General features: G+C 46.3%; 2 protein-coding genes across 2 annotated transcripts in view; both read right to left on the bottom strand.

Moving 5' to 3' along the window:
* LOC141497088 (uncharacterized) overlaps nt 1-20,439 on the bottom strand; it is a 53,552-nt gene that overhangs the window by 26,112 nt on the left and 7,001 nt on the right. Inside the window, exon 5 of the mRNA XM_074199682.1 lies at nt 17,120-18,297. Within this exon, the coding sequence (XP_074055783.1) occupies nt 17,120-18,297 (1,178 nt within the window). The remainder of the gene's footprint in view (nt 1-17,119; nt 18,298-20,439) is intronic.
* LOC141497075 (uncharacterized) lies at nt 4,226-12,899 on the bottom strand. The gene is made up of 6 exons (XM_074199661.1): nt 12,849-12,899; nt 11,912-12,154; nt 11,319-11,601; nt 10,379-10,541; nt 7,120-10,045; nt 4,226-6,413 (listed from the first exon to the last, which is right to left on the bottom strand). Exons 1-5 carry the CDS (start codon nt 12,897-12,899, stop codon nt 9,421-9,423), a joined length of 1,365 nt encoding a protein of 454 aa, XP_074055762.1. The 3' UTR covers nt 4,226-6,413; nt 7,120-9,420.

Genomic DNA, 20,439 nt, shown 5'->3' with positions numbered 1-20,439 from the left:
TATCTCTGTCTTATCGAGACAAATCTAGTCAGAAGATAAACACGAAAGAAGCTATAGACCTGGATTTTAGAAAATTTATATATGATAGATTTCTGATTATTGAATGGGAACAGAAAGAATTATATGTATTTCTCAGCTATGCACAGAATCTTTACAAAAATTAACCATGTACTGGAGTATAGAAACCCCACAAATGCAGAAAAGCAGAAATATTAAGCATATTTTTTACTGACAACAATGAAATAAAAATTATATTCCAATAAAAGCCCTTGAAGAAAGAAAATTAATTAGATCCTACACAACTGATTGGTCAAAGAACAAATCACCCAAAGAATATTAACTATCATCAAAGAAATTGAACATAATGTGATAATGTACCCAAACTTCTGGAATGCAGCTAGTCCTGAGGGAGGAAAATTTATATTTCTAAAATGAGAAAAATTATTTTTATCATATTAATAACTAATTATTAAATTAGGATTAAGGCTTTAAAAAAATTTTTCTCAGTCAGTTCCCAGCCCCTGTAACTTAGTCTGTGAAAGACACTGTAGATAGATGAGATTGCTTAAATCCTCCAGATTCTCTTGGATCTTGGGTAGGACCCTACCCAATTAGAAGGCCTTACTTCTATTTTGAGTGTAACAGAATCTTATCTAGATGAATTCCAGTCTTAAAGGTTATGCCCTTCTCTCCCCCCCCCCACATTGGAATTTAGGATTTAAGATAGTTTAGCTCATGAAAGAGAAAATGAATTTCTTTGTCTAGATTGCTAGAGGTGGTTGAGTCTCATGATCAAGCCATGTTCTCAGTAGGAGGGGGTTAGGGCTTTCACCTGATCTCCTCATTTGAAAGTCTATATTTAGGGTACATTTTCATCTGTCAGGGACAAAGGTATTTAAGCATTTAATGATATCCATGGTTTTGTCTTTGCTTACTAAAAGAAACCACTGACTATCTATTGATTAGTAGCTAGCCTAATTAACAAATTTATTAATAATTACCCAGAAACTTTGTCTCTTGGATTTTTTCATCTCTCATAAACATCTTCCTCAAATGAAAACAGAGAAATAAGAGAATGATGAATTGGGCAAGCAATGAAAAATAGAGAACCAACAAATTTTAAAAATTCAACTAAACTCTAAAGTAAGAATAGAAAAACAAATCACTAATATCAAAAATAAAAAAAGGAGAAATTCTACTAAATGAAGATAAAATAAAGGAAATTATTGGAAGCTATTCTACAAACACTTCTGAAAACTAGATAGAAGAACCCCACAACCTCTCAAAACCAGAAATTATTCAACAAACATAAGACAACTCAAGCTGTCTCTATGATGACACCTGGAATCCAGAAAGAAGTTTAAAAAAAGATCATGCACTGACCTGTGGTTTGATCTCACGAAGCTCCCCCCCAGTCCCCCCACTCACCAGGTTATATAGCTAGTCAACCTAAAGTCCCAACCCTCCTTCCCATCTCAATGCTCCTTTCTGGTCAGACCATGGAAGCTTGATGGAAATCAAAAGCCAGCCATTATGTCAACTCTAGCATTCTATGTTTCAAAAGACCTCTCTGGAAGAGTGAAGGAAGAGAGGAAAAGGAAGATAATAGGTCTGGATTTGAAACAGAGCTCAGAAGTGGACCCTGTAGCATCAAATTAGCTGCTCTCTGAACTGTGGGACAAAGGGGAGCAGGGAGCAGTTGTAATTAAGCCTGAGAAGAGTCCAGCACTTCTTATCACCCAAAAGTCACTTGGGGCAGAGACTTAGGTCAGTGAATTGCCCAGAGAGTGAGAAGCTTTGAGATCCAGCCCCCAAGGAAACTGCCAGGAGCAATAGGGGAAAATAAGATGGGGGCATGGATTGGGGTGGGAAGACTGCCTTTACCAAAGAACTCAAAGACCTTGAACTTAAGCAGATAAATCATCAGGGAAAAAAGAGCAAAAGTAAATATAGCTTTAGATACAGCAAATGGGTTCAGGTACCTATGAATCAATACCTCAAAATGAATGAATTCAACCCTGGAGCGCCCTGTAGAATTTGAGGACAGCATGCTGTTCTTGAGTGATTGCAAAGAGAAATGAAAACTATGAACACAGAATTTATGATCTGTACAGCAGAAATAATTGGCATAACAGCGGCAGCTAGGTGACACAGTAGATAAAGCACCAGCCCTGGAGTCAGGAGTACCTGGGTTCAAATCTGGTCTCAGACACTTAATAATTACCTAGCTGTGTGGCCTTGGGAAAGCTGCTTAACCCCATTTGCCTTGCAAAAAACCTAAAAAAAAAAAAAAAGGAAATAATTGGCATAACAGAAAAACATGACTATATCTCACCAAAAAAACAAAGAACAATCATTTGGGAATGGAAATACAGAGAGATGAAAGACATTCTGGAAGGAGAGAAGCAAAAAACAGTAACATTTAAATAAAATATACTTACTATATAAGAAAGTCATACTTACGTATGTGACTATGTCACTACAAACTATGTAGTGACAAACAAGGAACATGGCAGGACAAAAGACCTGAACATCTTAGCATAGTATCTGGCCACAGTAGGCATTAAATAAATGTCTATTGACTCAGGCGTCATGGTACAAGAACAGTACAAGAAAATTGCCCAGAACTTCTGAAGACTGAAAACAAAACTCCTTCCCATTATTCTCTGTATCTATCACATTCATCATATTCCATTACATTAAAGTACCATAATTTATTTGGCCAATCCCCAAATGATGGACTTCTATTTTGTTTCTAATTCTTTGCTATTACAAAAAGTTCTGCTATTGATAGTTTGATATAAAAGGGGACATTTTATAGATGGCTTACTTGGAACACAAGACCTGTAATTCAGTCTCTGGTTCAAAGGATATAGATATTTTTGTCACTATTTTCTTAATTCTACATTGTTTTCCCTATCATTTTACAACCCCTCCAACATTGATGATTGCCATTTAGTCATCTTTGCCAGTTTTCAGGGTGTGAAGTAAAACCCCAGTGTTTTGATTTGCATTTCTATTAGTGATATGGAGCATTTTCCCATGCTATTGTGATAATTTAGCAATTTTTTTATATTTAATATTTATTCTCATTTTGTACAATGTTTTTTATACATTAATAAAATATTCTTGTTTAAGAGTAAACAAAATACCCCCTCCCCCCCAAAAATATAGACTCACTTGAGGGATAAAGTAACGGGGAGAGAAAAAAATTAAAATAAAAAAATAGTAATAATTGTAGGTATGGCCAGGTGGTACAACGGAAGGAGCACCAGCCCTGGAGCCAGGAGCATCTGAGCCCATATCCAGCCCCATAGACCCAACAATCACCCAGCCATGTGACATGCAAGCCACCCCAACCCCACTGCCCTGCAAAAACCAAAAAAAAAGGGAAAAAAAGACCAAAAATAAAATAAAATAGTAATAATAGTAGGGGTGGCTGGGTGGTGGACAGAACATTGGCTCTTGAGCCAGGAGCACCCGGGTCCAAATCTGGCCTTAAGACACCCAATGGTCACCCTGCTATGCGGCCCCAGGCAAGCCACCCAGCCCCATTTGCCCTACACCCTCCCCCCAAATAATAATAAGAAGAAATGTGCTTCAGTCTTTGTTACAACACCAGCAACTCTGTCATGGGTGGATCACATTCTTTATGAAAAGTCCATCACAAAAGTTACTTCCATATTTTTCCACCGTTGCCATTGCTGATCGCAACTCCCTCCTTTCGTATTTCTCCACTACCACGTACTATATTTTCTGTCTCCTTTCACTCTGACTCTCCTGTAGGGTAGCTGAGTGGCGCAGCAGACAGATCCCTGGTCCTGGGGCCAAGAGGCCCCAAGCCCCCATACCATCCCTTAGGCCCAGAATCCACCTGGCCCTATGGTCCCAGACAGGCCATCCAATCCTAGCCCCTTGCAAGAAGTAAAAAAGAAAATGTGTTATATCTGATCACTCTCCCCCCATGGCCCATCCTCTCCTCCTTTATTCACATCCCCACCCCTTCCCCCTGCTCCCCCCCTCCTTCTTATTCCAGATGTCTATACCCCCATTGAGTATATATGCTGTGTCCTCTCCTAGCCACCTCTGATGAGTGTGAAGATTCCCTCATTCCCCCTTGCCTACCCCCTTCCATATCATTGCAATAGCTCATTGTAATAAAGAAAAATCTTATTATATGAAATATCTTGGCCTATCCCCCCTCTCCTTTTTCTCTCTCCCATTCCATTTCCCTTTTTTTCTATTGACTCCATTTTACACCATATTTTATCTTTAAATTCAGCTTTCTCCTGTGCTTCAACTATGAAAGCTCCCTCTACTTGCTCTATTAACTGAGAGGGTTCATATGAATATTATCAGTATCATTTTTCTATACATGCAGTTCATCCTCATTAAGTCCCTCATATTCCCCCCTCTCCTCCAATCTCCATGCTTCACCTGAGTCCTGTGTCTGAAGATCAAACCTGTTCAGCTCTGGCCATTCCAAAAGGAACATTTGAAATTCCCCTGATTCATTGAAAGTCCATCTTTTTCCCTGGAAGAGGACATTCAGTTTTTCTGGGTAGTTGATTCTCAGTTGCATTCCAAGCTCTTTTGCCTTCTGGTATATTATATTCCAAGCCCTATGGGCTTCCAATGTAGTTGCTGCTAAGTCCTTTTGTGATCCTCACTGCTGCTCCATGATATTTGAATTGTGTACTTCTGGCTACTTGTAAGATTTTCTCTTTGACTTGGGAGTTCTGGAATTTGGCTATAATATTCCTAGGGGTTGATTTTTTGGGATCTCTTTCTTGGGGGGATCGGTGGATTCTCTCCATTTCTATTTTGCCCTCTGCTTCTAGGATATCAGGGCAATTTTCCTGTAGTAATTCTTTGGAAATGATGTCAAGGCTCTTTTCCTGATCATGACTTTCAGGTATTCCAATAATTTTTAAATTATCTTTCTTAAATCTGTTTTCCATATCAGTTTTTTTCAATGAGATGTTTCACATTTTCTTCTAATTTTTCATTCTTTTGGGTTTGAAGTATTGAGTCCTGATTTCTCGTAAATTCATCAACCTCCCTGAGTTCTATTTTTTGTCTGAAGGATTTGTTTTCCTCAGAGAGTTTTCTTATCTCTTTTTCCATCTGGCCAATTCTGCTTTTTAAAGCATTCTTCTTCTCAACAACTTTTTGAACTGTTTTATCCATTTGACCTAAGCTGGTTTTTAGCATCCTATCTTCTTCAGCATTTTTTTGGATTTCCTTGACTAGGCTGCTCACTTCATTTTCATGTTTTTCCTGCATCTCTTTCATTTCTTTTCCCAGTTTTTCTTCTAACTCCCTCATTTGATTTTCAAAGTCATTTTTGAGCTCTGTCATAGCCTGAGCCCAATTTCTGTTTTTCTTGGAGTCTTTAGATGCAGGAGCTTGTGCTTCCTCATCTTCAGACTGAGTATTTTGATCCTTCTTGGGCTCACAGGCAAAATATTTCTCAATGGTGTTCCTCTTGTTTCTCTGCTTGCTCATTTTCTGAGCCTAAGGCTGAACTTTTGGGGTGCTTCCTGAACTTTTGGGACACTTCCACAAGGGTCTGCTACGGGGCTGAGGTGGGGGGGCTGCTGTTCTATGGGGGGGCCTAGACTGTGATCAGGATCTGAATGTGGTCAGAGCCCCAGAGTCCTGTTCCAGAGGCAGAGGACAGAGCTCTTCAGTCTCTCCTCACTCCCCTCCCTAGGTTCAATGGGCTCGTGCCCTGGGGGCTCCTGCTTACTGGCTCTGCTTGCTTCTGTTGCTTGGATCTGGAATGCAGTGGCCATCCTGCTCGCTGTGTGCCCTGAGGGCTGGACTTCACTTGCTGTGGCAGAGGTCCCCCCACTGTTCCCCCAATTTGTGCCCGGTGCTCCCCGGGGCATAGCTCAGGAGACTCCCCCTCTGCTGTGAGCTGTGGCTCCCAGTGCCCTGGGGCTGCCTCTGGGAGGCTGAAGTTCTTTCGCTCTGGTGGGCTGCCCCTCCGACCCTGGGGAGCAGAGCCTTTCTGATCTTTTCCAGGTTACCTTGAGGAGGAGAACTGCCTCGCTGGGTCCCTCTGTGGGTTCTGTCTCTCAGAAATTTAGTTAGAGTCCTTAGTTTCCAAGACTTATGAGAGAGCACCTAAAACACAATCTGCTCTTGTCACCATCTTTGCTCTGGCCCCCCATACTATCCTATTTAGCAATTCTTTAGAGAAGTTTCTTTCTCTCTTTTGATCATTTATCTATTGGGGAGTAGTTATTAGTTTTAGACACACAAATTGTTTACATATGTCTTGAACACTAACAACTGGGTTTCTTTCCTTTTGCTGGTCATCTTCTCCAAGGAGATACCAATAAAGTCCAACTGATGGTCCCAGGAGCTCATGCTCTCTCTCACAATCTGCAACACTGGAAACATCCCTGTGAGGAATGAGGGGCGTTGTTGATCTTCACAGGGTGGAGTGGGATCCATAGGGGATCAATTACAAAGGGGAAATGGCCTCAGCCAATCAACTGGGAGCTAATCCCATTCCAGAGATGACAAACACAAGATCAGAAGAACCCAGTTCTCAACCAGTCATGAGTGACCTAGAGGTCTTGACCTAATGCAACTGAGTTTGCACAATTAGGTAATTGAATATTATCCCACACACCCCATGAAGATTGGGATTCATCAGCATATCATGTGCCCTATGATGGTGAGGGGAGTTATAGTAGGGACATGTCAAGGGATGAATGGACCTCTTAGATTGTAACTCAAACTCTGAGAACCTATGAAAATCCAAGAGGGAGGGGAAAGGTTTTTTTTTTCTTGCTAGGCAGTGGGGTTAAGTGGCTTGCTCAAGGCCACACAGCTAGGTAATTATTAAGTGTCTGAGACCGGATTTGAACCCAGGTACTCCAGGGCCAGTGCTTTATCCACTAAGCCACCTAGCTTCCCCTGAGGGGAAAGTTTTTGAAGACCATAGATTACCTGGTGTTCAAATGCTACCTTGTGCCTCATGCTGGGGGGTACCCATATCCTGCAGGATTTGTGAATAAAACTACAATTTTTCTCTCACTGCAGCAGGTTTTTCTTTCATTCATTTATAACAATCCCTATTAGGGTTGCTAATCATTTACTTACCTGGACTGAGAGAAGGAAACAAAGAAGCATCTGGGCCTTATGATAGTGACTTCCAGGGCTTGCCAAGATGAGCCCCTGCTCCTTCACAGGGAGGAAAAGTCCATGTCTGCCCGAGTGGCTCACCACTCAGAATCTCAGTGAGCTTCAACCTGCATGTTTGGGAGAGTAAAGGAGAAAATGCCATGGGGTGGAGCCAACCTTTTAAGTGGGTGAAGGGGTGGTTCTGCCTCTGTGGCCTAAGAAGTTCTACCAGATACAGACAAGAGGATGGGGGTTGGGGAAAGGTCCTTAATTAAATAGAACCCTACTAAACTCTGCCCCCAGGTAGATATTTGGACTTCTCAGTAAGTCAAGTGTGGACCATTGGGCATATTTGTCTATGCCCAAAGTTAAAAAGTTTTGGGGGGAAAACTGTACTTGCAAGATCCCCCCACCAATGTCTTGCAGTAAAGAGTCACAAGTCCACATGCCCCAGTTCATTTGTTTTTTTTTCTTTTTTCAAATATATGCAAAGATAGATTTTACCACTTTTTAAAAGATTTTAATGTTATTTTTCTTTATTTTCCCCCAATTACATGTAAAAATAGTTTTCAACACTCATCCTTTGCAAGATTTTCAGTTCTACAATACTCCTGCTCCCTCTATCCCCAATACAGAGAAATGTGATATAGGCTGTACATGCACAAAAATCAACAATTATTTTAATAAATTTTTATCCCTCCCACCCTTTCCTCCCAGCCCCCCCATAGCAGATCATCTGATATAGATCACACATACACAATTATGTTACATATTTCCATATTAATTAATTCTATGAAAGAAGAATCAGAACAGAAGGGGAAAAGCTCAAGAAAAAAACAAAAAACAAATAAAAAAATGAACATAATCTGCTTTGATTTGGAGTCCATAGTTGTTCTTGTGGATTGGCTGGCATTGCATTTCTCAAGATAAGTCTTATGGATGATGACACAGTCCTTAATGATCTACTAAATTCCAATTAATTCCTGGATTGGGGACTCACTATGAGAAATGGAAATCAGTCTGGCAGCAACTAAATTTAGATCAAACTTTCACACCATATACTACAAGAATCCTAAAGTGATACAATATCTCAATGTTAAAAATCTCATCGTAAACAATCTATAGAAATGAAGGACCTCTTGCAACTCTCTGGACTAGGGAAAAGCTCTTGATCAAACAAGCAGGGTATCATAGTGTATAAAATAAACAATATTGATTATATGAAATCAAAAAGCTTTTGCAGAAATTCAGAGAAAAGAAAAAAAAGTACTTGTTGCAGATCTCTTTCAAGGTCTAATATCCAAGATATACAGGGAACTGATTAACATACAGAAAGCTATTCTACCAATATATAAATGTTGAAAGGATAGGAATAGAAATGTAAGTTATCACCAACTATATGATGAAATGCTCCAGTTCAGTAAGAAATGCAAATTAAAAAAACTAAGGTTTAGCACCTTGCACTGCTCCGCCTGGTAAAAATAACCAAAAAGTTAAATAACAATAGGTAGGAGAAGAGACACAATACTGCAATGCTAATGTTGTTATGAATTGGTCTGCCTTTTGTGGGATAACCGTTTGGTACTGTACCCCAACAGTCTCCAACAGTCATCAAACTGTACTTGCTGACCCAGCAATATCATTATCAGGTATGTACCTCAAAAGGATCAAAGAAGGAAAGGATTTAAATGCTCCAAAATATTTATAGCAGCAATTTTTTAAATAGCAAAAAAACTGGAAACAAAGCAGATGGCCATCAATTGGGAAAAAGCTGAATAAATTATGAATTTAATAGTCTTAAGAATTATAGGCTAGAAAGTGATGAAAGAGATGGATTTAGAGAAGCTTCAAAGAACTGGTATGATGCAACCATTCATCCACTGACAATGGTGCAAAGGTGCAAAAGTTAGGAAAGACTTCAGAACTGAAAGACTCAGACAACCAGGTGTGGGTCCCACTGTGTGGCTCTTGGCATATTGTGACAGAGGAGAAAGTGAAGTGCACATCATCCAATGTGAGGAATGTCTGTGTTTGATGTGCTGGACTCGACTTCTGTTACATGAGAGGGATTTAACTTATCGGGTTAGAGTTTTAATCTCTAATATTAAGAAAGAAATGTGTCCAAAAAACATTTAAAAATTGTCAAGTTGTTTATTCTTGTAGAATGTGTTCCCATCCCATGTGGATCGAAGAGATTTAAAATCAGGATGGATCTTCTTAAATTGATTAGGATTTGAACTGACTACATGCCTTCCTCCATGCAGAGAACACATACACTTTCTATTCTGCGTGAGTTTTCTGGTGCCGGGTGAGGTGGGAGCTGCGGCGAAAGGCCTTCCCGCATTCCTGGCATTTGTGAGGTTTATCATCACTGTGAATTCTCTGATGGACAGTAAGTGACTTGTTCTCAAAGAAAGCCTTCCCACACTTATTACATTTGTAGAGTTTCACACCACTGTGGACTCTCTGATGTCGGGCAAGTTGCTTGTTCTTGTGGAATGTTCTGTCACATTCATTACACCGAAAAAGTTTCACCTCAGCGTGGAATTTCTTATGTCGACTAAGGCCTGAGCTAGAGTAGAAGACCTTCCCGCATACTTTACATTTGTAATTCTTCTCTTCGGCGTGAGTCTTCAGGTGCTGAACCAGGTCCGAGACTTGGCCAAAGGAGTTCTCACAGTTGGTGCAGGCGTAGGGTCTATGCCAGGCATGACTCCTGAGGTGATGCATCAGCTGTGTGCTTAGGCAGAAGTCTCTCTCACATTCAGAACACTTATAAGGCCCCTCCTCACTGTGAATTTTCTGTCGCGGGGCCACTCCTTTGTTCTGACAGATGCACTCCCCCTTCAGCGTGGCAGAATTTCCACATTTATGACATCGATGGGCTTTCTCTCCGGTGTCAGTGCTGCAATAGGAAAAAAAGTTGAGTGGGGGGGTTCCGTGTTCCCTATGTCTGAGAGGTCTCTCTGTAGGATTCTATATACAGATCTGTTTTTCATGAGTCTCGATGATAACCTAAGATTTCCTGTCTTTATCTAACTTTCTTTGTGCAGATCAGAGCAGACTGTCCAAGTCTGGAATAGAGTCTGAGGCTCTCATTGGGCTTATCATTTGTCCAAAGGCTGTGCCCAGGATCCTTTTGGGCACAGAGGGGCGCTAGGCTGAGATCTCCCCCGTTCTGACTGGGTTCATGGCCTTTGTGTATGAGCCAGCTCCCCTGTATGTAGCCTGGACTTACCCAGGAGGATTCTCCTCCTTTCTCTGCTGACTCTCTAAGGCAGAACCGCATCCCCGAGCTTCTGCCATCCCGGGGGCACTGGAGCCTTCCCTGGCCAGTCTGTCCTGGGCAGAGGTCTCCATGTACAGGTTCGGCTGCTGGCTCTCCTGCCTCGTCTCCCAACCTGCAAGGGAACGTTTAACGCCCCAAGTTCTTCTTCCCTGTCCACCGCGCCCGGATGGAGGCCTGGTGGGGAGGACGTGGGGGGGTGGGGCTGGAGGTGGGGGAGCCCCGGGCTCCACCTGCCAGGTGCCAGCCGGGGCCTAGAGCAGAGGCGGGGCGGGGCCGGGCCGGGAGAAGGCGCGGGGCCGGGGGCAGAGGCGGGGCGCAGAGGCGGGGCCAGGCCAGGAGCAGGGCGGGGCCTACAGCAGAGGCGGGGCCAGGCCGGGAGCAGGGCGGGGCCTGGGGCAGAGGCGGGGCCAGGAGCAGGGCGGGGCCTAGAGCAGGGGCGGGGCCGGGAGAAGAGGCGGGGCCGGGCCGGGAGAAGGGCGGGGCTGGGCCAGGGGCGGGGCCGGGAGCAGGGCGGGGCCTACAGCAGGGGCGGGGCTGGGAGAAGAGGCGGGGCCAGGCCAGGAGCAGGGCGGGGCCTAGAGCAGGGGCGGGGCCGGGAGAAGGGGCGGGGCCGGGAGAAGAGGCGGGGCCGGGCCCAGGTCTCTTCAGTCAAATTGGCCTCAGATGGCGGAAGCGGGCAGGGAGGCCTGCGGGCGGATGGCGCAGCCTCACGTGACCCTAATTGGGCACCAGGGCGGGCGGGGCGGCCGGGCCGGGAGCAGCCTAGTCTGGTGCGCAGCGCCCCTCCCCCTCCCTGCCTCCCAGGGACCACGTGACCCTTCCCCTCCCCCTCCCGGGGCCAGGATGAGGAGGTGGGGGAGCGCCCCCCCCCCGCCAGGGCCCCCCTCACCCGGGCCGGCCAGGTGCCCGAAGTTCTCCTGCGCCATCTCCCCGGGCGCCTTCTTCCTGGGCGGCGGGACCAGGAGCAGCCCCCCCACTCCGCCCGAGGCGTCTGCGCAGGCTCCGTCCCCGCCCTCGGGGGGGCGGGGCGCAGATCGGAAATGACGAAGGGCTGCCCGCAAAGCCTCATGGGGGCCGTAGTGCGGCGGCCGGGGCCAGGTGCGCGCACGCGCAGGAGACTGAGCCTCTGGCCGAGAGCGAACCGAATGGGGGAGGGGCCCCCGCGGCGGGGGCTGAGCGGAAGGACCCCTCCCCCGGCGTGGTCCGCCCTGGCAGCGACGTCAGCAGCCCCTCCCCTGGGCCCCCTCCGCCCCCCACACGTAGGTCCCCTGTGGGACCCGGCCGGCCCCGCTCGTGCGCCCACAGCCCGGGCGGCCTCGCGGGGCCCCCCAGGAAAGCGGCGCAGGGCGCGGGCCGGGGGCGCCTCTCCGCGGCGGAGGGCCGGGCTCACGTCCGGGCCCCGGGCCCCGGCCTGCCTATGGCCCCCCTGCTTCCAGGATCTCAACGATGTTTTTAAAAATAAATTTTATTGATAGTGTTCACCCCGCCTGCACCCCCGCTCTCGTGCTCCGTGCCAGCTCGAGCTTCGGCAGCAGGGGCACCCCTGGGGCCTTGGCAGTGCCCAACCTCGCACCCAGGTGGTTTTCCAGCGTCTCCCGGCGCCTCCCTCGGAGCTTTCCGGGGCTCTGCGCTTCGGATGTCCCGTGCCAGCTGGTGGACGGCCGTGGCCTTGGCTTGAGATCTTGCTACAAGCGTCCGTGGGCTAGGGCAGAGGTCGCTGGGGGGCTGGCAGGTGACGGGACTTCCGAACTCCAGATGCCCCCACCAGTCAGGCTGAGTCACCCCGACCCACCAGGATGCCCATCTTTCCACCAACCCTCCAGGGTCGATGCGTCCCCTCTTCTGTCATTTTTGTTCATTTACCAAATGTGAGCTAAAACCTCAGGGCCGGCTTGATTTGCATTTCTCTTATAATTGGTGATTTGGGGGGCAGCTAGGTTGCAGTGGATAGAACACCGGCCCTGGAGTCAGGAGGACCCGAGTTCAAATGCGGCCTCACACACTTAATAATGACCTAGCTGTGTGGCCTTGGGCAAGTCATTTTAACCCCATTGCCTTACCCAAAAAACCCCCTAAAAAAATGATTTGGAGCACTTCATATGGTCATTAATAATCTACAACACTTTGGAGAACTATTTGTTCATATTCTTTGATCATTTTTTAGGTAGAAATAATTTTAATATAAAAGTCCCAAATGCCAAGGAATGAGTGCAGAGAGTGATTAATGACCTTGGCAATGAAGGAAGAGGTAAAAGAGGTGACAAAATGCAAGCCTGGTCTCCAAGAAGCTGCGGTAGAGGCAGAGGGAAGGGGGATTCCAGGCAGAAGGAAGATTCTGAAGTGGAGAAAAGTATGAGACAAGGTTAGCAGGGGCCTTGGCAGCCCCCCAGGGGATTGGACGGTGGTCCCAGACACCCACTGGGTAACTTGAGCCCATCCCTGAGACGCTCCAAACCGTCTCCTGCTCCATGATGTGGCAATAACACCTGGGTGGTGGAGATGCAAGGAGGTCATCCACCTGAAGAGCCTTGTGACCAGAAATGGTGGTGGTCAGGGAATGAGAGCAGGCCAGAAGCTGCTCTCCGGGTGGTTAGGAAGCTCTCTGGAGTCCACCCAGCACAAGGTCGGCCCTTGGTGGGATGGCAGGTGGTCAGTGAGCAGACATCAATAAAAGTGGCTCCTGTGGGCCAGCCCCTGCCCTCAAGAAGCTCCCAGTCCAACTGATGAGGCAAACCAGCTCCCTAGAGGATGCAGATGGAAGACACTGGCATGACGAGTGCTGGCAAAGACTTCTTGGGGCACTGGTGTTCTCCAGGCTCAGAAATCACATAGGTCAGTGCCCTCAGGACCCCAGGCAGGAGGGGCTCTTCCTCCACAGTCCCTGTGCTCATACTGAGGACAAAGGCAGAGAAGCTGGGGAGCAGAGGCAGCACTCTGCCTGCCCTTGCCAGGGTCCTCTCCCTCTCCCAGCCTCCATTTCCCTGTCCAACCCCGTTTCAGCCGTCAGGACAGGACTCGGACAAGGTCCATCACCCTCTCATACTGCACTTTACAAATCTTTTCTCCCCATTGTATAGTTGAAGGCATTGAGGCAGCTAGAGCTAAGCCCCTCACCCTGGGTCATACTGCCCCCCTCAGGCCTAATGGTGGGACACTGCAGCTGCCTCAGAGAACACCCCAGCTCCTGGGGGAAAGGTCTCAAGGAGACGTCTCCCTGCCTTCCTCCATCCCTCCAGACCAACTCTCCATTTGTCCTGCATCCACAAGGGCTGTTGCCCCAAGTGGAGCTCCTTCAGAAGGTGGGCTACCATGTCTTCACCTCGCATGCAGTCCTCAACCCCTCATGCTCCTCTCTCCACTCACACTGCCTCAGCCCTCACCCACTCTTGCCTTGATGACTGCAAGACCTCCTGACTGGGCTCCGTCCTGCGAGCCCAGACCTGCAGCTCCCTGACCCAACCTTTTTTTTCCTTCCCCACCTCCCCCCCACACACCTCAGCAGTGAGCAGTCATCCTCGGAGGGCAGCTCTTTTGGAGCTGGCATGGCTTTGCTTTTTTTTATGTTTGTGTCTCCAGGGCCTAGGACAGTTGCTGGACACTTTGGATGCTTCAGAAAATGCTTTGAATTGATATTTGTTCTATTACCTGTCCTTGTTTCATCCGCACAATTCTCTTTTGAGTCTGAGCTTCTTCCCCTGCAGTGTCTCCTTGCCATCAGGCTGGCTCAGTTCATCAAGTCAGCTTTGGACGTAGCCCCTTCCTCTACTCCCGTGGGTCTCCCTCCCCATGGGTTCTCTCAACACTGAGAGGTTCTGCCCTTCCCTCTGCTTCCTCCACCCGCATCAGACCCTCTCTGTTGCTCCCTACTCAGGAGGCCTTGGTGGTTGAACCGTCTCCACATAAACTATAAACCATGGCATAGGTTTCAAGGCTCCGGCACATCCTTACTCTCCCTCATGCACCCTGAAGGGGCCTTTCCAGAGCCTCCCTTTAGAATCCCAGTCCACTTCAAATGCCACCTCCTGCAGGAGGCCAGGGCTAGCACCTCCCTGGCACACTTGACTCTGTACAGATTCTCCTGTGCACTCACTCACTGGCATTCATGTTGTTTCCCCTCAACAGACCCAGAATGGTTTGCTTTGGTCTCTCTAGGCCTGAGCCTTAGCCCCATCCTGGAACGTGGCAGACAGGTCACAACGCTGATGAATGAACAGAAGGACTAGAGGGGGAAGAAAGAGGAGAAGGGAAGACCCTGAAATCCTGACATAGGCAGGTGAAGTTAAGAATCAAAGTGCAGGAGCAGCAGAGAGAGAGGACAGAAGGGATAGAAGAGAGCCTGGAGGCAGCAAAGAATTAAAAATGCACCCAGAAAAGATCAGACAAGGAAGATTCAGAATCTTGATTCCTGAGAAGTGAAATAACAAGAACAAATTACTTGGGGGGGGGACTCCCTCTGCGCAAAAAATCGCTGGGAAAATAAGATAGGAGTTTGATAGAAATCGGCTCCAGATCAGCATCTTACACCACACAGCAAAATAAATTCAAAGCATATCTGCACCCTGAATACCAAAAATCATGCCATAAAAAATGGAACAGAGTTGAATCAGGCTGAGGTCTGGCTAAAGAAGTGAATTTTTAGCCAAACAAGATAGAAATGATTAGAAAAGAGTAAACAAGAGTATTTTAAGAATTTTGCCCAAATAAACATCAAAGGAACTATAATAAGAAGGAAAACTGACAACTGGGGAAAACATATTGCATTAGTCATCTCTAATAAGCATCTGATATCTAAAATACACTCCATTCCACTCCAGTGTTTCTGCCAAGAAAACTCCAAATAGGAAAACCAAGAATCAGACATGTCTGAATAAATTGAAAATACAACTGGAACTAAGACATAGACAAACCAAGAGTCATTCCCTGTTTGATGTGGTGAAATAGTATGAACGCTTCTCAAAAGAACAATTTCAAACTACTAATGACCCTATGAAAGATTATGTCCAATTATGAATGCAAATCAATTCGGCTCTGAAATTTTGATGACAAAACATGCTAATATTTGGAAGTGGGGTTGAAGGCATCATAGAAAGACAGGTACACTAATGCACAGTTAGTAGAATTATTAAGTGGTTCAACAATTTCAAACTACTAATGACCCTATGAAAGATTATATCCAATTATGAATGCAAATCAATTCGGCTCTGAAGTTTTGATGACAAAACATGCTAATATTTGGAAGCAGGGTTGAAGGCATCATAGAAAGACAGGTACACTAATGCACAGTTAGTAGAATTATTAAGTGGTTCAACAATCCTAGAAAGCTACTTGGAATTGTGCTATTTCAAGATTTTGTCCATCCCCTTGACTCAGAAATCCCACCATGAAGGAGATCCAAGATAGGAAAAAAAGGTCCCATGTTTGCCAAAAGATTTATTCACAACACCTTTTGTAGCGGCAAAGAACTAGAAACAATACCCCCAATAAATGAGGGAATGGCTAAACAAAGAACGTGACTCTACCAAAACAATAAATATGAGGAATTCAGAGAAGTCTGAGATGAATGAAATAATCTGACAAAAAGTGAATACAACAACAACAACAAAACAGTGATGAAAACAACAATGTAAACAGAAAGGAAAAAGCACCTCCAGAAATCCACCCTGAATTCTTTATGACCAAGCATGGTCCCAAGGGAGAAGATGTGTCTCCCTCCTATTTCTGCAGAGGCCGAGGGCAGTGGGAATGGACTCTACAAGGGAAGGCTCTTCCAATCCAGAGGTAGGGGAGGGATCTATTTAGAGAATTAAAGGTGTTGTAACAACAATGATTAACTTTAAAAATTGAAGAATAAAAATAACAAATCAAACAAAAGCCACGGATGATTGATGTACCGCATCTGAGGTAAATGTATGTAGTCACTTCCTAAGGATACTACAGAAGCCCTGGGATTGAATGAAAATTCCAAAACCTTGAAAATGTCCATCCTAAGAGGTCAGCAAAAGGAAGAATCAACAAAGGAGAAGTTAAAGATGCTGGGAAGCAGAGGGAGGAGAAAAAGAGCCACGTCCTCTGTGAAGACCAGGGAAGGAGCCCTTGGGTCGACAATTAAGAGGGCACTTTTAATAGAATGATTCAGATTTCAAGGGGTTTAGAGTATAACAAGCAGCTTAGCAATGAAGGATCAGGTAGGTGGAAGGGCGGGGGGGGGGTGAAGGGCTCCCCCTCCCTTCACTCCTTTATTTCTGAAGTGCCCGAGGCTCGTTGATGGGGTGAGACAGCGGAAAAAGACATGAAAGATTCATGGAAAAGAGGAAGGTTGTTGGAGTGGGTCCTGGTGAAATCAGGGAGGAAGATCTAGGAGGCCTTTGGACAGAAGGGAGAAGACTGGAAGACTGGAATTTTTCAAAAGTGAAGTTGAAAGAAGGCCTCTCAGATCACCAGCTCTTTTCTCAAGGCCTGGGCAGTCAGAGATGGCAGGGGAACTGAGAGAAGGAAAGGTCTTTTAAAAGCAAGGCCTTAGGCGGAGATGGCAGCAAGCTTCCTCTATGGACTGCATGTGGGTTGACCTCCAATTCCCAATCATGTGTACCCCCTGAAGTCTTGCATACATTTGTGACATCGTCAGGCTCCTCTCCACGAGGGTCGCCCATGGTTCCCTCACTCACTGAGTTTGTTTCCGGTGTGGACGACCTGATGTCGACTGAGATGCGTGCTGCGGCGGAAAGCCCTGCCACAATGGTGGCATTCATAAGGTTTCTCTCCTGTGTGGATCCGGTGATGGGAAATGAGGGAGGAAATGTGATTGAAGGTTTTCCCACAGTCATTGCATTCATAGGGCCTCTCCCCCGTGTGAATTCTGGCATGGAAGGTGAGGGATGAACTGTGGTAGAAGGCTTTGCCACAGATGCTGCACTCATAGGGCTTCTCCCCAGTGTGAATTCTGTAATGGGAAGTAAGGGAAGAGAAGTGGTTGAAGGCCTTGCCGCACTCGTTACATTCATAGGGTCTCTCTCCAGTATGAATTCTGTGATGGGAAGTAAGGGAGGAACTGTGGTTAAAGGCCTTCCCACACTCCTGGCATTTATAAGGTTTCTCTCCAGTGTGAATTCTCTGGTGTCGAGTCAGCTGTGCGCTCTGGCGGAAGGCCCTGCCACATTCACTGCACTCATATGGTTTCTCCCCGGTGTGAATCGTCTGGTGCTCGATGAGGTGCGTGCTCCGGCAAAATGCCTTCCCGCACTCGTTACATTCGTAGGGTCTCTCCCCAGTGTGCGTCCTCTGATGGGAGTTGAGGGAAGAGACATGGTTGAAGGCCCTCCCACACTCGCTACATTCATACGGCCTCTCTTCGGAGCGAGCTGTTCGACCCGGGAACTTCTCTCTAGTGGGGACTGCCTGGGGGAAGGCCTTCCCAAGTTCGTCACACCCGCAAGGATGCTCTTCAGGATGCCTTTTTTCAGAAAGCTCTGAATGATAACTGATGGAATTTCCACATCCCTTTTGTTTGGCCAGTATCTTCTTGGGGCAGATTCCATTACGTTTCCTCAGGTCTGAACACAAACTGAGACCCCTCCTGTGTATATCACATTTATAGAGAGTCTCAACAACGGAAACTTGCTGCTGGGGACACAGGTCAGACTCTGGACTGAAGCTGTCACCAGCTCTCTTCCACTCCTCACCTTGCACTTTAACAGGAGCCTTTTTCTGGGGAACTCTAACCTGCTGAGAATGGATCTCACTGAGGTGCTCCATCTCTAATCCAAGGGCCCTACCCCAAGCTTCTCCTGGCATGGAGACACAAGGACTGACTCCTGGGGGTCGTTCCAGCTTTGGAGTGGGCTCCTTGGCTTCTGGCCCCATTCTGGGATCTGAAATAAAGGAAAAAAAAGTCAATATCCCTTCTTCCCCATGCTGTACACTCAGCACTGTCTTTTGCCTCCTCTTTCAAGAAAAATGACTATCAAACTCTTAATAGAACAAAGAATCATGCCTCTTCTGTCTCTATAGACACTTACGGTATATACATATGTACATATACATATACACACACACACATATACATGTATATAGATTTTTTTTTGGTTTTTGCAAGGCAATGGGGTTAAGTGACTTGCCCAAGGTCATGTAGCTAGGCAATTATTAAGCCTCTGACTCCAGGGCTGATGTTCTATTCACTGAGCCACCTAGCCACCCCTTTATGGTATATTAAAAAAAACACTTTCACATTCACCCTCACAAGTTTCTGAGAGAAGTGACTCATTCTTTTTTCACCATTAGAAAACCAAGGTCTCTCCCTAAGGTAATGGAGTCAGAAGGGTCCGGTAAACATAATCTGGATGCTGCGGGCAAGTCCTACCTGATGTTAATGGAGAATGTTTACTTGTCAGATCTGGAACACAAATGCCTGTCCTCTTCTCCCCAGAATGTGGCTCTTTCTCGATGGCCTCCCTTCATCATCCTCCCCAAACTTGGTTGCCCCACCTTTCCCAGCTTCCCAGCCTGGCTTTGCTCTCCATTGAAGAGATCATCATCTCCAGGGGTTCAGTACCATCTGGATGCAGATGACTCAGACTTAGGGAGGGCAGATGGGACAATGGCCAGAATGCCAGACTCAAGAACAGGAAGGCCCGCTGCCTCATATGAGCCTGTTCTATTTGGTCCTATAACTAAGCCCTACTGTCTCTTCTGAACCTCAGGGACATACATCACTTCCTATCTATATTATCAGTGATCGCTTCTGGAGGTCCAACAGGTCCAAAACAGAAACCAGTGTCTAGCTCTTAAGTCTGTCTGTCTCCCAAATTTCTCTGTTTGGGCAATCCTCCCAGTCCCTCAAGCTCAAATCCTCAAAGTCATCCTTAAATCTTTGATACAACAGAGCGAGCACCAGCCCTTGGAGGCAGGAGGACCTGAGTTCACATCCAGCATCTGACACTGACTACCTGTGTGATTCTGGCCAAGTTACTTAATTCTGATTGGCTCCCCAAATATCTCCAAAACATAAAAAAACTTTCCTTTTCCACATTTCCACTATCCAATGCCTACCTGCTCCTTGAAATTCTATGGGAAACCCTGGAATTTCTCCCCCTCAACTTATGAGCCCTGATTGATCACTCACCCCTCAGATGATCAATTGATAACAACTAGTCTGCCAGTAACTAGTTTTTAGAAAAGAGAATTTACTAAGGTGGTATGGGACACAACATTATGCCAAACAAAGAGCATCCTATCCCATAAACACTTCCAGAATTCAGTGTGGCCAAGCTCCTGGAAGCTCTTTTCTGCCCACGGCATGAGGCCCATGGCTGTCTAATTCACAAGATCAACCTCGGTTTGAGGAGAGGGCAGAGGCTTTCCTCTAAGGTGGCTGGTCACCCAAACACTCCATTTCTGAAATCATCCTTTTATTCCCCCTCCCACCCACTACCAGAAATGACCCGACAGCCCACGAGGTGGCGCCATGGTTCAGAGAGTCAGGAAGACTCCTTTCTGGAGTCCAGACCTGTCCCCGATGGGCAAGTCCTTTAACCCTGTTTGCCTTAGTTTCCTCATCTTTAAGATGAGTGGGAAATGACCCTAATGGGGTCATGAAGAGTTGGAGATAACTAAAAAACAACTAGCAAAAAAGGGTTTTCATCCCTTCCAAAAAAAATGACTAAGGATTTTTATGCCCCATTTCTAATGTCTTTGATCTCATCAAGAAAGGTTTGATCACCTGATAAAGGTGTCAGCATTTTGATAGCTGCTGTAAGTGGGGTGTGGTGCATGATTAGTTCAGTGATGCTCCTTCACCTCTCCATACCCCAGGCCCAGCCCACAGGAATCAAACCTTGACCTTAAACAACCAGCACTTGCTGGGGTCTGACCATGGCCACAAGCACATGACCTCACTTCTGATATGCTCTAGTACATAAAAGGCAGCCAGGCAGGCAATGGATGGAACACAGAGATTGGAGTCAGAGAGACCTGAGTTCAAAAATGGGCTCAGTCACTTCTGATCTGTGGCCCTG

This window comes from Macrotis lagotis, chromosome X (genome assembly GCF_037893015.1).
Source record: "Macrotis lagotis isolate mMagLag1 chromosome X, bilby.v1.9.chrom.fasta, whole genome shotgun sequence".
NCBI classification, from domain to species: domain Eukaryota; kingdom Metazoa; phylum Chordata; class Mammalia; order Peramelemorphia; family Peramelidae; genus Macrotis; species Macrotis lagotis.
The sequence above is the reverse complement of the archived record's forward strand: the minus strand, read 5'-3'. Positions and strand labels throughout refer to the sequence as shown.